This window comes from Doryrhamphus excisus, linkage group LG6, assembly GCF_037039965.1.
Source record: "Doryrhamphus excisus strain RoL-2023G ecotype Guam linkage group LG6, RoL_Dexc_Guam_v1.1, whole genome shotgun sequence".
NCBI classification, from domain to species: Eukaryota; Metazoa; Chordata; class Actinopteri; order Syngnathiformes; family Syngnathidae; genus Doryrhamphus; species Doryrhamphus excisus.
The window spans coordinates 20,578,876-20,598,405 of record NC_136362.1 but is presented as its reverse complement, the minus strand read 5'-3'; the positions used below and the strand labels follow the sequence as shown (position 1 = coordinate 20,598,405).

General features: G+C 39.0%; 1 protein-coding gene across 1 annotated transcript in view; it reads right to left on the bottom strand.

Moving 5' to 3' along the window:
• The window catches only part of clstn2a (calsyntenin 2a), a 174,558-nt gene that overhangs the window by 93,579 nt on the left and 61,449 nt on the right, over positions 1-19,530 (bottom strand). The window contains exon 2 of the mRNA XM_058069210.2: positions 661-783. Coding sequence (XP_057925193.2) covers positions 661-783 — 123 coding nt within the window. The remainder of the gene's footprint in view (positions 1-660; positions 784-19,530) is intronic.

Here is a 19,530-nt window from a genome sequence, read left to right as displayed (position 1 = left end):
AACCAAAATTACCTGAAGAGTGCAGCGACGACTCACCCATGGGGTCACAAAAGACCCCACAACAATATGCAAAGAACTAGAGGCATCGCTTGTCTCAGTTAAGGTCAGTGTTGATGACTCCACCATAAGAAGGACACTGGGCAAAAACGGCCTGCATGGCAGAGTTCCAAGACCAATACCACTGCTGATCAAAAAGAACATTAAGGCTCATCTCAGTTTTGCCAGAAACTTTGATGATCTCCAAAGACCTTTGGGCATGAATGTAATCCCCATTTCAGACAAAAATATCATACCAACAGTAAAATATGGTGGAGGTAGTGTGATGGTCTAGGGCGGTTTTGCTGCTTCGGGACCTGGAATGCTTGTTGTGATAAATGGAACCATGAATTCTGCTGTCTACCTAAAAATCCTGAAGGAGAATATCCGGCCATCTTTTGGTGACCTCTTGCTGAAACCAACTTGGGTTCTGCAGCAGGACAATGATCCAAAACACACCAGCAAGTCCACCTCTGAATAGATGAAGACTTTGGAGTGGCCTAGTCAACGTTCTACCATGGAATAGATTTGTGGTTTTGTCAATGGAAATCAGTTGCCGTGTCATGGACTTCAGAGGTTCCACTCCACAGGTTGCATACATACATTTATTTGCATGTTCCCTACCTGCAAATGGGACCGGAGCATCCTTGTCAAGAGCTACAAGCGGAGGGTCCAGCAGCACGGTGTCCATGTTCTCTGTGATGACACCATGGTAAGAGGCTTCTATCCACGGTTTGTGCTTGTTGACTGTGGAAAGTGGGAGGGGAAAAAAAGACAGGATGATATTAATCTCTTCTTTTCCTGTTTAACGTTTTACTCCAATGCACATTTCAATTTAAAGCAAGGATTGCAAGGATTGTTTTTGTAATTCACATGTTTCTTTCCACTGCACATCGTGTCATCTAAAAGGAAGGGAAACATCAACCCTTCCGTGACAGTCTCCAGTCTCTCCTTTGTGATTGATCTCCTTTTTTTTCTTTCTTTTTTTTTAATAATGTCTTCAGAAGTGGAGAAGCTGGTTGAAACAATATTGATTTGTGTCGGATTACTTTTATTTACAGCTCCAATTTAAATCCTCAGTTCACAGAGCACACAATCATTTCAAAAAAATAAAACTAAATAAGAACAAAATGGCTTATTTTGCCACAAATTAAACGCTCACCATCTCCTGAGCTAACTTGCAGTACTTTCCAATGCAGAAACACAAAATGTGTGTCCTTGTTTATTAAACATTGAAGCAAAAAAAAAATGGAGGCACTATAAACCGCAAAGGCAGAAGCATTCGATATGCATTTTCAAAGTTTCCCTCATCGGAGGTTATGGTGATGTATAATTTCTGCATACTAATCAGGTATACAGTAGTGAGTATACAGGCGACACCCACACAAACCTAAATCATAGCCTCCACTCTACAACACACACCATGTCTCATATAGTCCTCCATATGCCGCTTAAATAATGCCGCTCCCTAAATAAACACCCCGTCAAAAACATGCCCGGCAGTTTAGTGAATAAACATCCCATGGCAACTATTGAGAGGGGACCCATGATGCTTTTTCCATTTTTATGACCTATAAATGTTGTTAGAATGTTGTATCCTCGTGTTAAACTACACCAAAGTTTCAGATAATGAGCTTTGTGTGAGCCCTGAAAGAATTTGGGGATGGCTCATCCCATAAACATCCCAACATCTGGACTATCCGTCCAATGGCTTTCCAACGTTACTTGGTAATGTTAAAGACTCAGAAGCGCAAGCCATAAGTAACAATTTATCAGTGTCCTGTATAAGTAAACAGTTGTCTGTGTAGTACAATAGAGTGTGAATAAAGCTCACTGATGTCTGGAGTTCCTAGTAGTCTTTTTTCACCAGTCAGTGTTCTACCAAAGTTTTTTTTAAACATGAGTAGTCCTGCAAAAAAACCTGTAATGACCACATTTCTGATGTCGTGGAAAAACTATGTTACCGCTCTTTAAGTTCATACATGTTATGGTAATGGTAATGGTTTTATTTCATTTGAACATGCATCAGATTACAATTGAGTGCATCCCATAATCAGTTCCCAGTTCCACATGTCCAAAAGGAGTAGGAAGAAGCAAAGCTTATGAAATCCTACCGATCCATCTGGTACTTTTACAATCAGTAACTGTTACTTTTGTTCACTTCCTGCTTTCCATAATACAGTTTAAGGTTGTTGTTTTTTTAATAATGCACCTGGTACCTCGTAGGAGGTGATATGAGCATCCAATGCCATAATGGGTACCATAGTAAGTGTCAATATAGTGATATATATAGCACATCATGACTGGTTCAAGACTCTTCATCCTTGTATTTAGCAAACATCAACTGCTTGTATTGTTTCTTGAATTGGCTCATCGTTGTTAAGTCATGGGTCTCAAACCAGTAGCTCATGAGATACAAGTAGCTCCTAACCACTTTTCAAGGAGCTCTCCAAACGTTTTATTCATTTATTATCAACTATACCGACAAAATTAGAAAGTGGGGTTCGGCAGTAGTCCGAAAGTCCTCAGGACCACTTGGGAGTGTGACCTATCACAGCGGAGTGGGCATGCCCGGAGGTGAGCCGTGGGTGGAATAAATTAAAACAGACCATTTTGAAAATCCAAGGTAATACAGCTGAAATAGGTGCAGATTCTGGAAGATCTCGAAAACTTTCTGTGGAGGTTATTGTGTGGAGCTGCTCAATAGGAGTCCACAACTCAATACAAAGGGCCGAAAAATGTGTAGAAGAGGGTCATTTACATTAATACTATCTTTATAGCATGTTTTCTCACAGGTTTGGGCTTTTTTCAAAGTTCAATCAAATATGATTGACACAAGAGCCTAACCCAACAAACACTCATCTGATCTTTCTAAATCCAAGTTCTCCCTTCTGGTGCAGAAGAGAAAGAAAGCACCACGCCACAAATGAGATTATAACCAGACCAGATGAGCTGGAGATTACCACAGATCACATCACACATAATTACTGACAGTGTGGATTAAACTTCCTCCCACTTTCCCTCAACCCAATCTAATATGTGGATAGAGGCCCACACACATGGGGAAAAAAACCCAAAAACCCTGTTAATCTCCAATGTTCCGGTATCGGTACATGACCTTTCAATCCACTGAACAATAACACATCTCCATGTCTCAACGCAGTGAGCAGATGTCACAACAAGCTGTGCATAGTTCATATCAATTCATAATGATGTGCGGCAAACAATTCATAATTTAAATGAGCAGATGTAACAACAGAAAAATAAAAACATGGCAGCTTTTTACTGAATGGATGTTTTGACATCTGACATAATATGTAAGGATACACCACATATTATCATTATTTAATGATACAGTACTAATGAGATTTTATTGAGAAGAGGTACTATTACAGTTCTCCAACTCTGGTCGGAGAACAATAAGGGTAGGTGTTATACGCTTCATACTCCTCTGTCAACTACACATTTGACACAGTTTGTCCCTGTTTGTCCTCCACTCAGGGCACACATTTATAGCAACACCCTTGAGCACAGGTCTTATTTACGTCTTAAATGGCATATTTATATTATAATACTCATATTATGTATACTATATCAGGGCTCTACATTAAAAATAAAAATGACTTGCCCATGGGGAATCCTTAAGGTGAGAACTACTTTCCCGAAATTGTCCTATGTAAAATGAAAAGACTGCCATAATGATATCATCTCATTTTTGTGGCATCACATGAGAATCTCAAATAAAGAGATTAATAAAGATTTGGTTTTTAATGTAAAGCCCTGGTGCTCATTAGGGTCACGGGTGAGCTGGAGCCTATCCCAGCTGACAGAACATGCAGACCCCACACAGAGACGTTTGAATGGAGATCTCAACGCAGATCTCTTGACTGTGAGGCAGATGTGCTAAACACTTACCCACTGTGCCGTCCTCAATGGGATACTATTCATTCATTCATTCATTTTCTACCGCTTTTTCCTCACGAGGGTCGCGGGGGTGCTGGAGCCTATTCCAGCTGTCTTTGGGCGAGAGGCGGGGTACACCCTGGACTGGTCGCCAGCCAATCACAGGGCACATATAGACAAACAACCATTCACACTCACATTCATACCTATGGACAATTTGGAGTGGCCAATTAACCTAGCATGTTTTTGGAATGTGGGAGGAAAGCGTTGTACCTGGAGAAAACCCACGCATTCACAGGGAGAACATGCAAACTCCACACAGAGATGGCCGAGGGTGGGAATTGAACCCTGGTCTCCTAGCTGTGAGGTCTGCGCTAACCACTAGACCGCCGTGCCGCCCAATGGGATACTATTATGCTATAAAAACAGAATGTATACAATAACAGCCAAACAGACAGGGAGGAAAATATAGAAATTCCAAGGGCTCCAGACTGACAGACCCCCCCCCCCAAAAAATACATACATTTTTAATGCACACAATTTAACATCTGTATTTTATTCCTCTATCTTTCTATTTCTCTAACAAAAAATTTAAGCAAGTTAAAGGATGTCTCGAGGAAGTCCAAAATACTGGTCATATCTGTAAAGAATTCCATTTTCTATTCATCGCAAATGAAAGGGGTAGTTTACTCTTCAGCTAAACCAAGTTTAAATACAACAAGGTCTTCTCTTGTGTATTAAGAGCTCATACGTCATAGCTTTGAAATGGCTTTCATAATTTCTAGCACTGTAAAGCAATCTATCAGTTATGCATACAAGGTATCTGCCCTTGGCATCCAAACAAGTGTGCGAAAGTGACAGCAAACAACGCGGCGTCATTACCTAACGGAGCATCTGCAGTGGTTACAGCATCATGGAGCACATTATGGGGGTCTAATTCACTTAGCGGGACAATCTTAAAGAGCGTCTCCACCAGGGCGCCGTAAAATCTAATATGGCAGAAGAAATAACTGGAATCCATAAACAAGATGTTGGCCTGTCATGTCCTGTAAAAACATTACTGTCATTCTTGTCTATTTTGGTACTCAAGTGAAAATCAGTGTCATCCCCGAGGCGCACTAAAATGTATTAGTCTGCTAATCTTGTATTTTCTTTCTGAGAGACACTTTGTTACTGTTTTATCTTTGCACTGACAAATCCCAGGTGTGTCAAATTTATTTGAAATTTCCCCTTCATTCGGTTTCTATGATGTCCGTGCAGAACAGCAACAGCAACAAGAATTGTGTGAATGTGTGGGACCTAAGTGGAAGAGTGAGGTTACAGGGAGAAGAGATACAGGGAGAATTTTAAGTATTTGGGGTCAACAGTTCAGAACAATGGAGATTGTGAAAAGGAGGTGAAGAAGGGTGTGCAGGCAGGATGGAACGGGTGGAGAAAAGCGTCAGGAGTGATGGAAGAGTTTCAGCTAAAATGAAAGGAAAGGTATACAAAACTGTGGTGAGACCAGCCATGCTGTTTGGTCTCAAACACTCGGCCCGCAGGACACTAGTTTGAGGCCCTTGCCTTGATATGAAAGTTTAATGTTAGTGCGGCCCGCGCAAGTTTGATATGGATGCTGTATGGTATCATGTACCCAGAAAAAAATATTACGTTTGATTAATGTTCATGTTAAAGGTTAAATAACTGTTAATAGTTATCCTCCCTATCCGTGTGGAAATGGTAAGTTTTTGGCTTTTTTAAGTTTAAAGGAAATAACTTGGAGGCTACCGTTTAGGTCGCTAGCTAGTTTGCGAGTTAGCGTGTGTCTCAAGACCCTGCAGTTGTGCAATATGTTGTAAATAAAAAGAGTATAAATGTGACTATAGTCGTGTTTTGTCATGTCTACAGGGCTCTAATAATGCTTTGTTCATTTTAATCTGAAAAAATAATTTGTCTACCCACCAACTATATGTGGTTTCTTAAGTTTTTATTATTTGCCGTTTTATTATTATTATTATTATATTTATTTATTACTGATTGATTGATTTTCTTTATTCTTGATTTGTTTATTTATTTTTCATCTTATTTTGTGTAGAAAAATAAAAAGTAAGATATTTGAGAACAGTGGAATGTTTTATCAGAGCTTTTCTTGTAGAAAATCGAAACCAAAGCAAAGTTTATTTATTTTTCTGTTTTTAATAAATGCGTTTTTTTGGGGGGGTTTTTTGGAAACCCTTCTGCGACCCAGTCTCACCCAGACCCTAGCTCCAGTGGCCCCCAGGTAAATTGAGTTTGAGACCCCTGGTCTAGAGACAGTGCCACTGAGGAAAAGACAGGAAGCAGAACTGGAGGTAGCAGAGATGAGGATGCTGAGGTTCTCGTTGGGAGTGACCAGGATAGATAGGATCAGGAAGGAGTACATCGGAGGGACATTACATGTTAGAGGCCTTGGAGATAAAGTCAGTTTTCGGCCAGACTGAGATGGATCGGTCATGTCCAGAGGAGAGATAGTGAATATATTGGTAGAAGGATGCTCTATTTAGAGCATTTAAAGGTAGGAGGTATAGTGGAAGACCAAAAAGGGTGTTTGCCAAGACCCAATAAAGTGTCAAAAATCTCTTTGGACATCCCAGGTTTGCATATTTGGCCGGGAAGGCAAAATGTTACTAAACGATGGAAAAGGGACTGCATGCAATGTTATTAATGATCAGGTATTAGCTTGGCCGGACACACATTCTGTATATTTATGACAATTTATAAACGTGAGACGAATTAGGAATTATCCAACTGCTGCCCAAATATGTACACCTCAACTATAAAGTCTGACCTAGTGCGACTTTAGACCTATGTGCCGCCGGGATGAAAGTAGCTCATATACACTGGATCAGCAAAAAATGAGGGTGTGAAATCCAAGGAGCAGAAGGTGGAGTATTGCTGGAGTCAGCAGGTAAAGGTAAATTAGACAGAGAAGACAGGCATAGTTGGAGCTTTTAATGTAAAACAGATAACCCCCATAAAAGCCCATCATTCACAATCCTTATGTGAAATCTGAACATATATTTCTTTCCTTTTGCGCCAAGGAAAGAAGTATTGGTAGTGTTTTATTAAATCATCAAAATATGGCAACATACTGCAACTATTACATTTCATCATTTCATCAATGTACGTATTGAGTCAATGCATAGTGGCGTCTATTAAACGCCATGCCACACATAATCGGCAGGTACCATTGTCATCCACTGGAATAAACACCAAACCGCAAATAAATCCCTCATTTTACCAATAAGTGATGGACGCCTTATCCCTAATAGACACTCTATGAGTACATAAGGTAGTTTATAATAACTACTTTTCACGTTCAAATACTTGCTTACAACTTGCTTCTTTATTTTCTTTCACAAACAGTCCGTCAGTTCCAGTTCACTGATTGGCCCGAGCAAAGTGTGCCCAAATTTGGCGAGGGCTTTATCGATTTTATCGGTCAAGTGCACAAAACTTAGGAGCAATTTGGCCAGGATGGACCAATCAGCGTTCACTGCAGGTGACAGGAAGCTCAAGTTATATCGTATCCCAATGACAGCATTGTAAGCTAGCTGAAATTAATTAATTTTCTCATGTTATAATGCACAGAAAAGGGAAAGAAATATGTGTTCATGTTTCACATCCATGAAGGGCAAAAGTCCCCAAAAAGTGCAGTTCCCCTTTAAGGGACCGGATCCTACATTTCCAACTTTTCCTTATGTACAGTCGTTCCTTGCTACACCATGGTTTGAACATCCCTAGCTCACTCTCTATTGTGTTTTTTTTCAATAATTCAAATATGCATAATGTATTTAAGCAAATTGTATTTGCCCCAATTAAGCATCTCAGGTGATTCCTGCATAAAAATGGCTAAACAATGAAAATACAAAGACAGTAGAGTTTATTAAGATCCCTATTCAACTTGTGAATGTAGTATTCTACATTGGTCACTAGGTGTCAGTAATTGTTCAGCGAGACAGGCACCAAACCTGATCGCAAAAATAACAGGCTTTTATTGCAGGTTTAAAAGATCTCACAAAACACGCAAAATAATGATAATAATATGAAGATAATAATCATGAATGGTGGTGCAGTCTATTTTACAGTTATTTCTTCTTTTCTTTCAGCAAATAATCACTTTATAAAAAGTATTATCAAGCCAAAAAGCGTATACCTACATGAAAAACTACATTACAAAACTGACACGCACTAAAGCATCTGAAATGCATTTACAGGAATAAGTGTTAAGGAAATCGACCACAACAGCTAAATTGGGCATTAAGCGGCGAAAGGGGGGGGGGGGGTGTGCTTCATGACATTAGTCCTCAGGGCATCAACAACGACTTTTAAAGTCCCACTGCTGAGGTGTAAGATGCCCTGACGATGAACAGTGTAATTAGATGTATTGACTGCTGCATGTAGAGCAGGGATCTCAAAGTCAATTTACTTGGGGGCCACTGGAGCTACGGTCTGGGTGAGGCTGGGTCGCATCAGGTTTAAAAAAACAAACAAAAACAAACGCATTTATTAAAAACAGAAAAATGAATAAACTTTGCTTTGGTTTTGATTTTCTACAAGAAAAGCTCTGATAAAACATTCCACTGTTCTCAAATATTTTAATTTTTGTTTTTCTACACAAAATAAGATGAAAAATAAATAAACAAATCAAAAATAAAGAAAATCAATTCAATTTTTCAGTGTTTTCATCTCAGTTATGGATGATGAGAGAAAAAGCAAAACAGGTGGGCTCGTTCGCTTGCGTATGGGCGGGGCAAAAACACGTCAATTGTGTCCGGTGTGCACGCAGCTTCAGGTTCATGAAACCATATTGCATCCATATCAAACTATTAAGGCAGGGGCCTCAAACTAGCATCCTGCAGGCCGCATTTGGCCCACGGGCCGCACGTTTGAGACCCCTGATGTAGAGCCTTCCACTGGTTCTATTTTAAAACATTCTTCCCACATGCTTTCTGATCCAATGCTTCCTTAGTATTTTACTTTTATTTTTTTAGTGGTGTTGTTTCTTATCAATGAATTAAAAGGAGTAAGAGTAAGAAGCCAAAAACGTACCACTTCCACACAAAATGGGAGGAGAGCTTTTTTTTTCCACTCGGACATGCCATGACTGCCTCTAAGCAGAGTGAAGGTAATGTAGACTATTATTCTACAGCGAATTAGATGCATTATGAGGGCTGTTATTATGTATCTTGATGAGCATGGGAACAAACTAGTTACAGTGGATGTGCTGAGTCAGCAGACGAGAGGCTGAGGGTTGTTGAGCAGCTACACAAAATGTCAACAATGTGTAGGATGAAAACAACAACCAAAAGAGAGAATAGCAAAATCAAAGTGGGCTGTGCAGTTATGTTTTTTTTTTTTTTTACTTTTCTTCCCTCTACTTGCACCATCAGTATACCAATTGGAATCCTGATCATTACCTGTGCTATAATAGTGACATTTAAAATGTACATAGTATGTGTCACCATGACAACAAATACTACTCGCAAAACCCAGTGTCTAGTAATGTCAGTTATTTGCTCCCATTTATCACACCTTAAAGAAGACATAGTGTACATAAAAGGTCGATGTGGAAGAAGGAAAGTGATAGAGGAGTGGAGGGAAATGACATAGGAGAGAGAGAACAGAGAAAAGCAGGAAAGAAGTGATATCTCCATTAACAGAGAACAGCATGTGGTGGAAGGAGACATGGTGAGGAGACATGGATGCTGCGTGTCTGACTGACTGCACTGAATTAGAAACAGTTCCACTCCAGAGACTTGTAATGATCAGGTAACAAGAGCAGACTCCTTAATTGTTCTTGCTTCCTTGTCTTTAAGGAGAAAAGGTTATCATTTGTGGTTGAGGTTGGCTATGGTTTACGTATTATTAGATACTTCTGCTAAATCCGTACTTATGAAACACTTCCGGTACTTCAACGGTGCCTTAAAAAAAGGAAAACACACATATTTACTTCTGGATGAATTCCTGCTGTTCGTTACATTGCAATTTCCGGTGTATAATCCGCTACTTGCAGTGAGGAAACTGTAGCTCTTTCTTTGACAAAAGCCAATCATGAGCTATAAGCTTGTCCACCCATCGGAAATGGTCGTAGGTCATTACTCAATATGTGCCTGACTCACAGTACCGTCTTCAAAAGAATGCTAAAATCATCACACAGCAACTTAACACTGAACAGCTAGTAGTTGAGAAATATACAATACAAGTACCAAGTCAAGTTTAGAATAAACTACTTTAAGTGTTTCCCATCATGCATTTCTTTCCAGCTAAGCATTGGGCATGGCTGCCGGGGCCTGTGGACGAGCACATTGTGACTTTTCTCAGAGCTCCTGATTGGCTGCTGTCAAATAAAGGGCTACCTCAATATGACATTTTATGATGTGGACCTCTGCTTAAAAACATCTTACACACCGGAAATGATGGTATTTTTTTTTCAAGGAATCTTAGAATAGTTCAATTCCACCCTCGGCCATGTCTGTGTAGAGTTTGCATGTTCTCCCCGTGCATGCGTGGGTTTTCTCCGGGTACTCCGGTTTCCTCCCACATTCCAAAAACATGCTAGGTTAATTGGCCACTCCAAATTGTCCATAGGTATGAATGTGAGTGTGAATGGTTGTTTGTCTATATGTGCCCTGTGATTGGCTGGCTGGCCACCAGTCCAGGGTGTACCCCGCCTCTCCCCCAAAGACAGCTGGGATAGTGTACGGGTCCAATTAGAGGACCTGTCAATTCACGAGCTGGGTGAATATGTGCTATATTGGCACACCACCTAACAGGCAACATGCTAGACTGGTGGAGTATATTACATTTGTTTTCACGGTACAGTAGATACATGCTATTCGAGGGTGTTACCACCGAATAATAATTACAAATGAATCATGGCAAGTAACTGAGACGGCCATAAAAATGTCAATTTCTGACACTCTGATAAAGCCTGGGGTATTGGTGCTGCGTCTCGGCGCCGCTGTACACTAAATAGGCTCGCTCCTTCCCTGTAAGCCGTCCTTCTAGCTTGAGGTTGGCCTCGTTTTCGGATCAACATCTGCTATAAAAGTGATTGTTGTCATTATTTGATCAGGTTCCTTTGCCACATGGTACTTTGAATTTTGTGAATTATGAATGTGAGTGGTTGTTTGTCTATATGTGCCCTGTGATTGGCTGGCGACCAGTCCGGGGTGTACCCTGCCTCTCGCCCGCTGGGATAGGCTCCAGTAACCTCCGTGACCCTCGTGAGGAAAAGCGGTAGAAAATGAATGAATGAATATATGGGTGTTCCAATGCCACGCACTGTGAAAACCTGTCAATGTACGGTATGTACGTGTCAAATTGGAATCAAATGAATATGAAGACTTGAATCATAACGACTGCAAGTGGACAAAAGTGAAGCTCAAGTTCAAGTCAAATGTCTATGAAAAGTTTGGGAACCACTGGATTAGAAGATTAGCTGCAAAATTGATTAGATTGCTTGAGTATTTTTTTATGTAGTGCCAGACAATCCCTGTGGTCACATTCATGGCCAAAAATGCCTCATTGACTTGCATTGAAGCCACATGTTTAATAACACCGCTGCCATGACAGCATAAAACCATGCAGTCGCCAGATTCTGACGTTTCCACATTGTAGGCCAATGCGTGAAGTTCATATTATATCATATTTTACAAGGCAATAATGAGTCCAAACAATTTTTTTGAATATATTTGATTACAATAAATTAGCACAGATCTAATGATACAAACCTAAATGTTTTTGTTTTTGTAGTTTCAGAATTGATGGAATTAGAGTTGAAGCCAACATGGAGCAATCTGGTCTGTTGGCTACACTTTGTAAATACCAGATGTTATGGTTCCAACCAACTGTTGCATAATTTCACAGTAAATCTCCAAAGAATTTAGAAAATTTAATCAGCATATGGATGTTTTTTCCCCCCTCTAATGACAACATGCTAATGATGAAAACCGGTGACAATTATGGCAATATATTCTCATGCTAACAGTCAACAGTTTGATACAAAACAAAAAAAATGTTTTTAAAAAGATTATACTTGCAAATATTGTCCAACTTTATGGAGAATTGTGAAACATGCAATGAAGGCTGATTATATATAATAGATAATAGAAGCTTGTAATGTAGATTTAAAGACTGAAAAGCTCTACATCACAGTATCAAAACATCAAAGCTTTGTTTTGAGAGAATTCCATTGTAATACTTGAATTTTGTGTTCTCAGGATTCTGACCTGTGAGTTCACGCTCTGATGTGAAACATTATAATTGTAAAAGTGCAGAATAATGGACTGAAAAGTGCAGGAAGCCTGTTTTAGCCGTCCATCCCATAAGATGTCTGGTTCAATAATGACACGCACTCTCTCAGAGAGAAACTATCGAACAAGAAAAGAGCAGGAAATTACTTTCACTGTGGCTTTTTCAACACAGCAATGGTCACATAAAATACTGTTAGTCATCACTCGCAATGTTACGGTTCAATCATAGCTTTCTCGCTATATCGCAGTTCAAAAATGACCTAATTGCTGTTTTGTGGTTGACATTGGTATCTTATTAGTCCAAACATATTGGAAAACTGGTTGCATTCTGGCCTCTCGGCGTCAGTAATGTCCCATTATTGAGGCATGACAAAGAAGTTTACCTCCCATTCCGTGTGGAAGTGGTATGTTTTTGGTTTCTTTGTCCTCCTTGCCCACTCTGTTTTAAACCCTTTGAAAAGTTTAGAATCCAGGGAATAAAGTGGAGGCTAATTAGTTAGCTTGCTAGCTTATGTATGGTTAAAGGTCTGTTGTGACAGGGGTGTTATTTCATGACTAAAGGGCTCTCTAATGGTAAACATTCTATTTAGAAAGTCCTAAACAGGTTTTCTATGCTCTGACTACATTTCATGTAGGCGTTCCAAAATGGAAAGTATGGTACAACACTTCAAAATGTCTTCTACGTGATGGACTCTATGTCCTTATATAGGAAAAATGACTTTCTGTGGCATACACCCACACAAAGGAAAAATAAGGAGAGTGATATGATGTCTACATATCTTAAGTGTTAATATTTAATATTGAATGACTTTGTTTCTCAATGACATAAGCACACAATGAGCTGGTGAAAAATGTAGCCCGGGTGGAAGACCACCACCATTCACCCCATTACCTTCAAATTTAAAAATAAGATGAGGTCATCTCCCAATTTAAGTGGGTTAAATCATGTCAATGAAAAACCGGTTGTCTAAGAATTAATTCAAGACGTAGTGTCCACCCACTGAGCTAGCCATAATTTTGGGAAGATAAGGACTAGCACAGGCTTAGGGCTGGAGGGCAAAGTTAAATATGAAGGGGAATAATGGGCACCCTGGACGTGTGCCCTGATACGCTTGGAAGGGTTTTGAAGAAAAGTGCTGTTGATTTTGACTGGGGGTGGGGGCTATGAATCTCAGCCGACGGCGCTTTCTCATAAACTGGACTGCAGCATGGGGGGGGGGTTAACAAAGTCACGTTTGTCAATTTTTCAGAAAATGTCAGCCAAGATGCTCAGGCAGCATTCAAAAAATAAATATAATTAGCTCAAATTTCACACAAAGCTTACTATTCTTGAACACATTCCTTATGTATACCATTATGTCCATAAAGGAACAATGTACAGAGGCTGACATCCCATTAGAAAACTTTCTCAATTCCTGGCAAAATTGTCTATTTGTGTATTGAATCAATAAATATAAGGATTTATGCATTTAACTCATTCAATCCAAACCATGTTTTAAAAGCTGTCCCTCTCGGTATCAGCCATTTTTGATGATACTGACAAATTTTTCAAGGCACGCAGATTATTGTGTTCTAAAGCTACATACAGTAAAGTCTCGTTATATCGATATCGGTTATATCAAAGTACTGCTTATTACAATACTATTTTCATTTCCCGGCAAATTTCTAGTCTTTTATGATATAATTAGTTCTGTTAGTACGATACCCGGTTATTATGATAATCCGGTTACTACGATGCCCTTTTCATCTCCCGCCAGCCAATTTGGTCTGCTTATATCGATACAAAAGCAGCTTAAATCAATCTTTGCTTAAGGATTTCAATACCAAAAAAGAACACGGCGAACGGCTGCTTCCAGTCAACTTTATTTTTCACACTTCCACCACCAGAGCGCAGCACACACACCGATTCCCGCACTTCCTGGTTCACAGGTCATGCTCAACCTGCCCCACATAGCTGGCCAAACACAAGCAGCCGTTCGCCGTGTTCTTTTTTTGGTATTGAAATCCTTAAGCAAAGATTGATTTAAGCTGCTCGACATTGTTCTATACTATAAAACAATGTCGAGTGCATTATTGCCCACTTTTAATGCAGTTCGACGCAGGATCGGATATATCGACAGTCCGGTTATATCGATATTTTTTCCGACTCCCGACAATATCGCTATAACGAGACTTTACTGTATATAGACATGGTAAAAAAAAATGGTTGGACTCTCATCTTTCAACAGAAAAAAAAAAACTTCTCGCTACCTACCTTTCTACCTCTATGGGGAAGTTGCAGGCAGAGTTCTTATAAAATGCACTTCTGCCACATCTCCATCCTAAATTTTCATCCTAACTCCTACAAGCAGCTTCTATTCAATGCCCATCCAGAATGGATGTGCCAGAACTCAGCAAAGGTGAGCATGTAGAAGGCACAGAGAGTGGCAGCAGGAAGTTAAGTTATTCAATTATGTTGGCATTGTATTAACGCTATATTTGGAACATTTTGTAGCTACATCATAGAAAACCTGTTGAGGACTTTCTAAAGCCAGTTTTTACCCTTATTAGAGCCCTTTAGACATGAAATAGTCACTTTTAAGATCCTATTCTATGCTTACACAACACTGCACAGGCTCTGGAATCACTGCATAAACATAAGAGACGGTCTCCGAGCCAACTATTTAGCCTCCCATTTACTTGTTCTATACTTAAAGTGAAACGCAGTGAGGAAAAAAGGAAGATTAAGAAGCCAAAAATTTACCACTTCCACACAAAATGGGAGGAGAGCTTATTTTTTTCCCACTCGGACATGCCATAACTGCCTCTAAGCAGAGTGAAGGTAATGTAGACCATTATTCTACAGAGAATTAGATGCATTAGAGGGCAGTTATTATGTATCTTGATGATGTGGCTTGTACTTACATTTTTTCATGTTCGTGGCAAGGGTTGACTGCAGCTTGCGGCCAGCATTAAAAGGATTTGTTTGACAGCACTCACTGGATCGAAAATGAACAGTTCAAATCAATCATAATATTATGGTATTCATATTCATGAAGAGTATAATGGTAATGGTAATGGTTTTATTTCATTTGAACATGCATCAGATTCCAATTGAGTGCATCCCATAATCAGTTCCCAGTTCCACATGTCCAAAAGGAGTAGGAAGAAGCAAAGCTTATTAAATCCTACCCCTCCATCTGGTACTTTTACAATCACTAACTGTTACATTTGTTCACTTCCTGCTTTCCTAATATAATTGTATTTTATTTTGTTTTTTTAGTAATTTTTATTTATTTTGTATTTTTTTGTCATGTACTGAAGTACAAGGTGATATGGTGATATACAAGGCTACCGTTTAGGTCGCTAGCTCTCTAGTTTGCGAGTTAGCATGTGTCTCAAGACCCTGCAGTTGCGCAATATGTTGTAAATAAAAAGAGTATAAATGTGACTATAGTCGTGTTTTGTCATGTCTACAGGGCTCTAATAATGCTTTGTTCATTTTAGTCTGAAAAAAATAATTTGTTTACCCACCAACTATATGTGGTTTCTTAAGTTTTTATTATTTGCCCTTTTATTATTATTATTATAATATTTATTTATTACTGATTGATTGATTTTCTTTATTCTTGATTTGTTTATTTATTTTTCATCTTATTTTGTGCAGAAAAATGAAAATTAAGATATTTGAGAACAGTGGAATGTTTTATCAGAGCTTTTATTGTAGAAAATCGAAACCAAAGCAAAGTTTATTCTGTTTTTAATAAATGCGTTTTTTTTGGAAAACCTGATGCAGCCCAGTCTCACCCAGACCCGAGCTCCCAAGACAGTGGCCCCCAAGTAAATTGAGTTTGAGACCCCTGTTCTAGATCCTTCTTGAAAGCGTTGACTCTGTCCTCTGAACGTAGTCTTTGTACAGTGTACAGTGTATGTAGACATTTGACAACTGTACGAGCTGGAAACAAGCTAAACAGTGCTTCTTCTGTTTCCATCATATAAAAAAAATCATTCTAACCACTTAATGGAATCTGTGGTTAGAGGAGCTACCATGTAAACAGAGGATCAAGGAGCTTACAAATACATTATCAAGATCGACCCCCAACACCTACCTAAAATCTCTGTGTGCAATCATTACAAAATGGATTTGGGCTGTTTCTATTGGAAAATAATGCTTTTCACTGTTCGGTTTCTCTCTCTGCCTGTTTGTCTGTCTTGCGTTCATCAATGTTTATTGAGAATCAACACCCCCCCAGACAGATACACACACACACGTTCATAAACACAGCCCGAGGTCATATCCAAACCACCGTGGTTAAGGCAACCAGAGGTGATGGATTATTGACTGACAGAAGTGAAGCAACTGTTGGTGGTTATACAGTCACATTTCATTCTATGGCTAAGTACACAATGCAGAGAAGGTCAGTTGCAATTTTTTTGCTCCTGTATCTGATTTTTTCATGTCAGTGTGAAGAGTACGATTCTGATTTTTTCAAACGCAACGCAGGCCTCGTTCTTATGTGGATAGAAATCCGATACATGTATTTGCATATATGTTACATATACGTCAAGGTGGATAAATGTAGGCAAAAGTCTTGCTTCTTAATCTCCTACACAAATATATTTTTATACACCAGTATAGATTCATCCAATGATAAGAAAAAGACTTATACCAGTATAAATGATAAACATTGAATGATAAAGTTGATGACTGTGGACTTTATTGATATATAAGATGATGAAATTGCGAATTGAGGAGAAGGAACGTTCGTGTAGGGAAGTATTTTCTTGGCGGACCGCTCAATGGCGGCACAAAATCACTATAAACACTAAACTGCCTCGTCCCAAACTACAGGTCGAAATGCTAATAAACACAGGCAAAGGTAAGCATGTGAATGGAAGCTAGTGAGGTTAGCTTAGTTTAGCATGCTGGTGTGGTTGCACATAATATCAACATCATAATATCTCCAATCTCATTGTACATCTTGTATAATGACAATAAAGGCCATTCCATTCCAATATTGTATCAGTTTTGCCGATACAGGCTTGAATTTAACCCAACATCGAATTGGAAATGAAATCCTGAGTATTGCAGATCACTCGAGCACTATAGCAATACGACAACCACACGGAAATGAGAGCGATGTCAGGCTTTTACGCATACGCATCACTTTCTGCATGCTTTGATTTCACATTGAGTCACATGAGTCGGGTTTAAACAAAAAATCGAAAGTGGGCATCACACCCTCTAGTGTGAATGTAGCCAATGTGTGTGTGTGTGTGTGAATCTGCTAGAATTCCCAAAGCCTGTAAGAGTGACTGGGAGGATGTCTGACAGGTGAAGATAAACTGAACCAACAGCATGGAGGCAGTAGCTCTTTCAGCCCAGCATGCCAGATGCGGAGCACATTGTCTAAACTGCATAAATGCTGACTGTGTGTGGGATTGAGAGGACAGGGCGCTGCATTTAAGTATGCAGCAGCGGCCTGCTTGGCAAAACACAGAGGCTGTGGAGGTGTGTGTTGCGTATAAAATTGGGCGTGTGTAAATTTGATGTTATGTGTGTATAGTGAATGTGACTGGATGGTATTCAAGCATCCATATGTCACTACTAGACTAAAATATGAGTCTTGGAACTTCAAATAATCTTGTTATGAACTAAAGGCATTCCAATCCTGAGATCCAAAGGTTGTGGTGAATGTTTGTATGCTGTAGAAATGGTAATGGTAATAGTAATAGTAATGGTAATGGTAATAGTAATAGTAATGGTAATGGTAATGGTTTTATTTAATTTGAACATGCATCAGATTACAATTGAGTGCATCCCATAATCAGTTCCCAGTTCCACATGTCCAAAAGGAGTAAGAAGAAACAAAGCTTATTAAATCCTACCCCTCCATCTGGTACTTTTACAATCAGTAACTGTTACATTTGTTCACTTCCTGCTTTCCATAATGCAGTTTAAGGTTTTTTTTTTTGTTTTTTTTTTAATTTTGCAATTTTTTTGTCCTGTACGGAAGTAGGAGGTGATATGATCATCCAATGCCATAATGGGTACCATAGTAAGTGTCAATATAGTGATATATATAGCACATCATGACTGGTTCAAGACTCTTCATCCTTGTATTCATCCTTGGCTAGCATAACGTAGTCCTAGCATAGAAGTGTTTCAAATGTACTTCTTCCCTGAGATCATATTTCTCCTCTCTTGTAGAGAAGTATTGGATGACATTTTTAGCTAATTGGTTATTTTTAGCCTTATGTATTATTTTAGCTGTTTGAAGATGAACTATATCAGCAAGTTGAAGTATTTGTGATTTTAGAAATAAGGAGTTAGTATGTTCTCTGTAGGTGGCATTATGAATTATCCTTACTGACCTTTTTTGCAGTACATTTAGCGAGTGAAGATTGCTTTTATAGTTATTAGCCCATATTTCCACACAATAAGTAAGATATGGTAGAACCAGAGAGCAATAAAGAGTGTGGAGTGATTTCTGATTGAGAACAAATTTTGCTTTGTTCAATATTGAAATATTTCTGTCCACCTTATGTTGTATATTTGTAATATGAGGTTTCCAGCTCATATTTTCATCTATTTTGATCCCCAGAAATGTATTTTCGTTCACCCTTTCAATGTCCACACCGTCTATTTGTATTTGCTGGTACGTGTCCTTTCTGCTGTTACCAATGATTATTTATTATATGAAATGATTATTTAATGAACATTTTACCACACTTGTCATGCCAATGCAAAGGTAAGACATACAGCTAACTAAGGTTGGCACAAGATCTTGTAGATTCAAACTAAATAGTTTTAATCTCAAATTAATCACACAATAAATGAACGCATTTGTTCCATAAAACAATGGCATCAACAGAGTGAACCCTTATGTCAGTCATACGGTCTCTTTGGCTAAGTGGGTGGAGGTGACCATACACAGAGTACACAAGAGTGGAAAATAAGTTACACGGTGAGATCTATAAATGTATATTTTTAATGTTTCATATCAGATCGCCAGATCTCTCCCCTCTTGATTTCTATCAGTGGGGACACTTGGAGGCCATGGTGTATCAGGTGAAGATATGCAACATTAATCATCTCAAGGAACGCATCACCAAAGCCATTACAAAATGTGCTAATGCAAGTGGGAAACAGGTATTAATGTGTTTTCAAAAGAAAGGTAATCATAAAGAGCACATTATATAAATATAAACCCTGTGTCACTGACGGCCGCTGAACATGGTCCTGCAGGTTTACTTTGTCAATGCATCAAACGGATCAATTTGTGGATGCAAAGCAACTTTTTGAAGATAAACTCAGACAAAACCGAAATCTGTG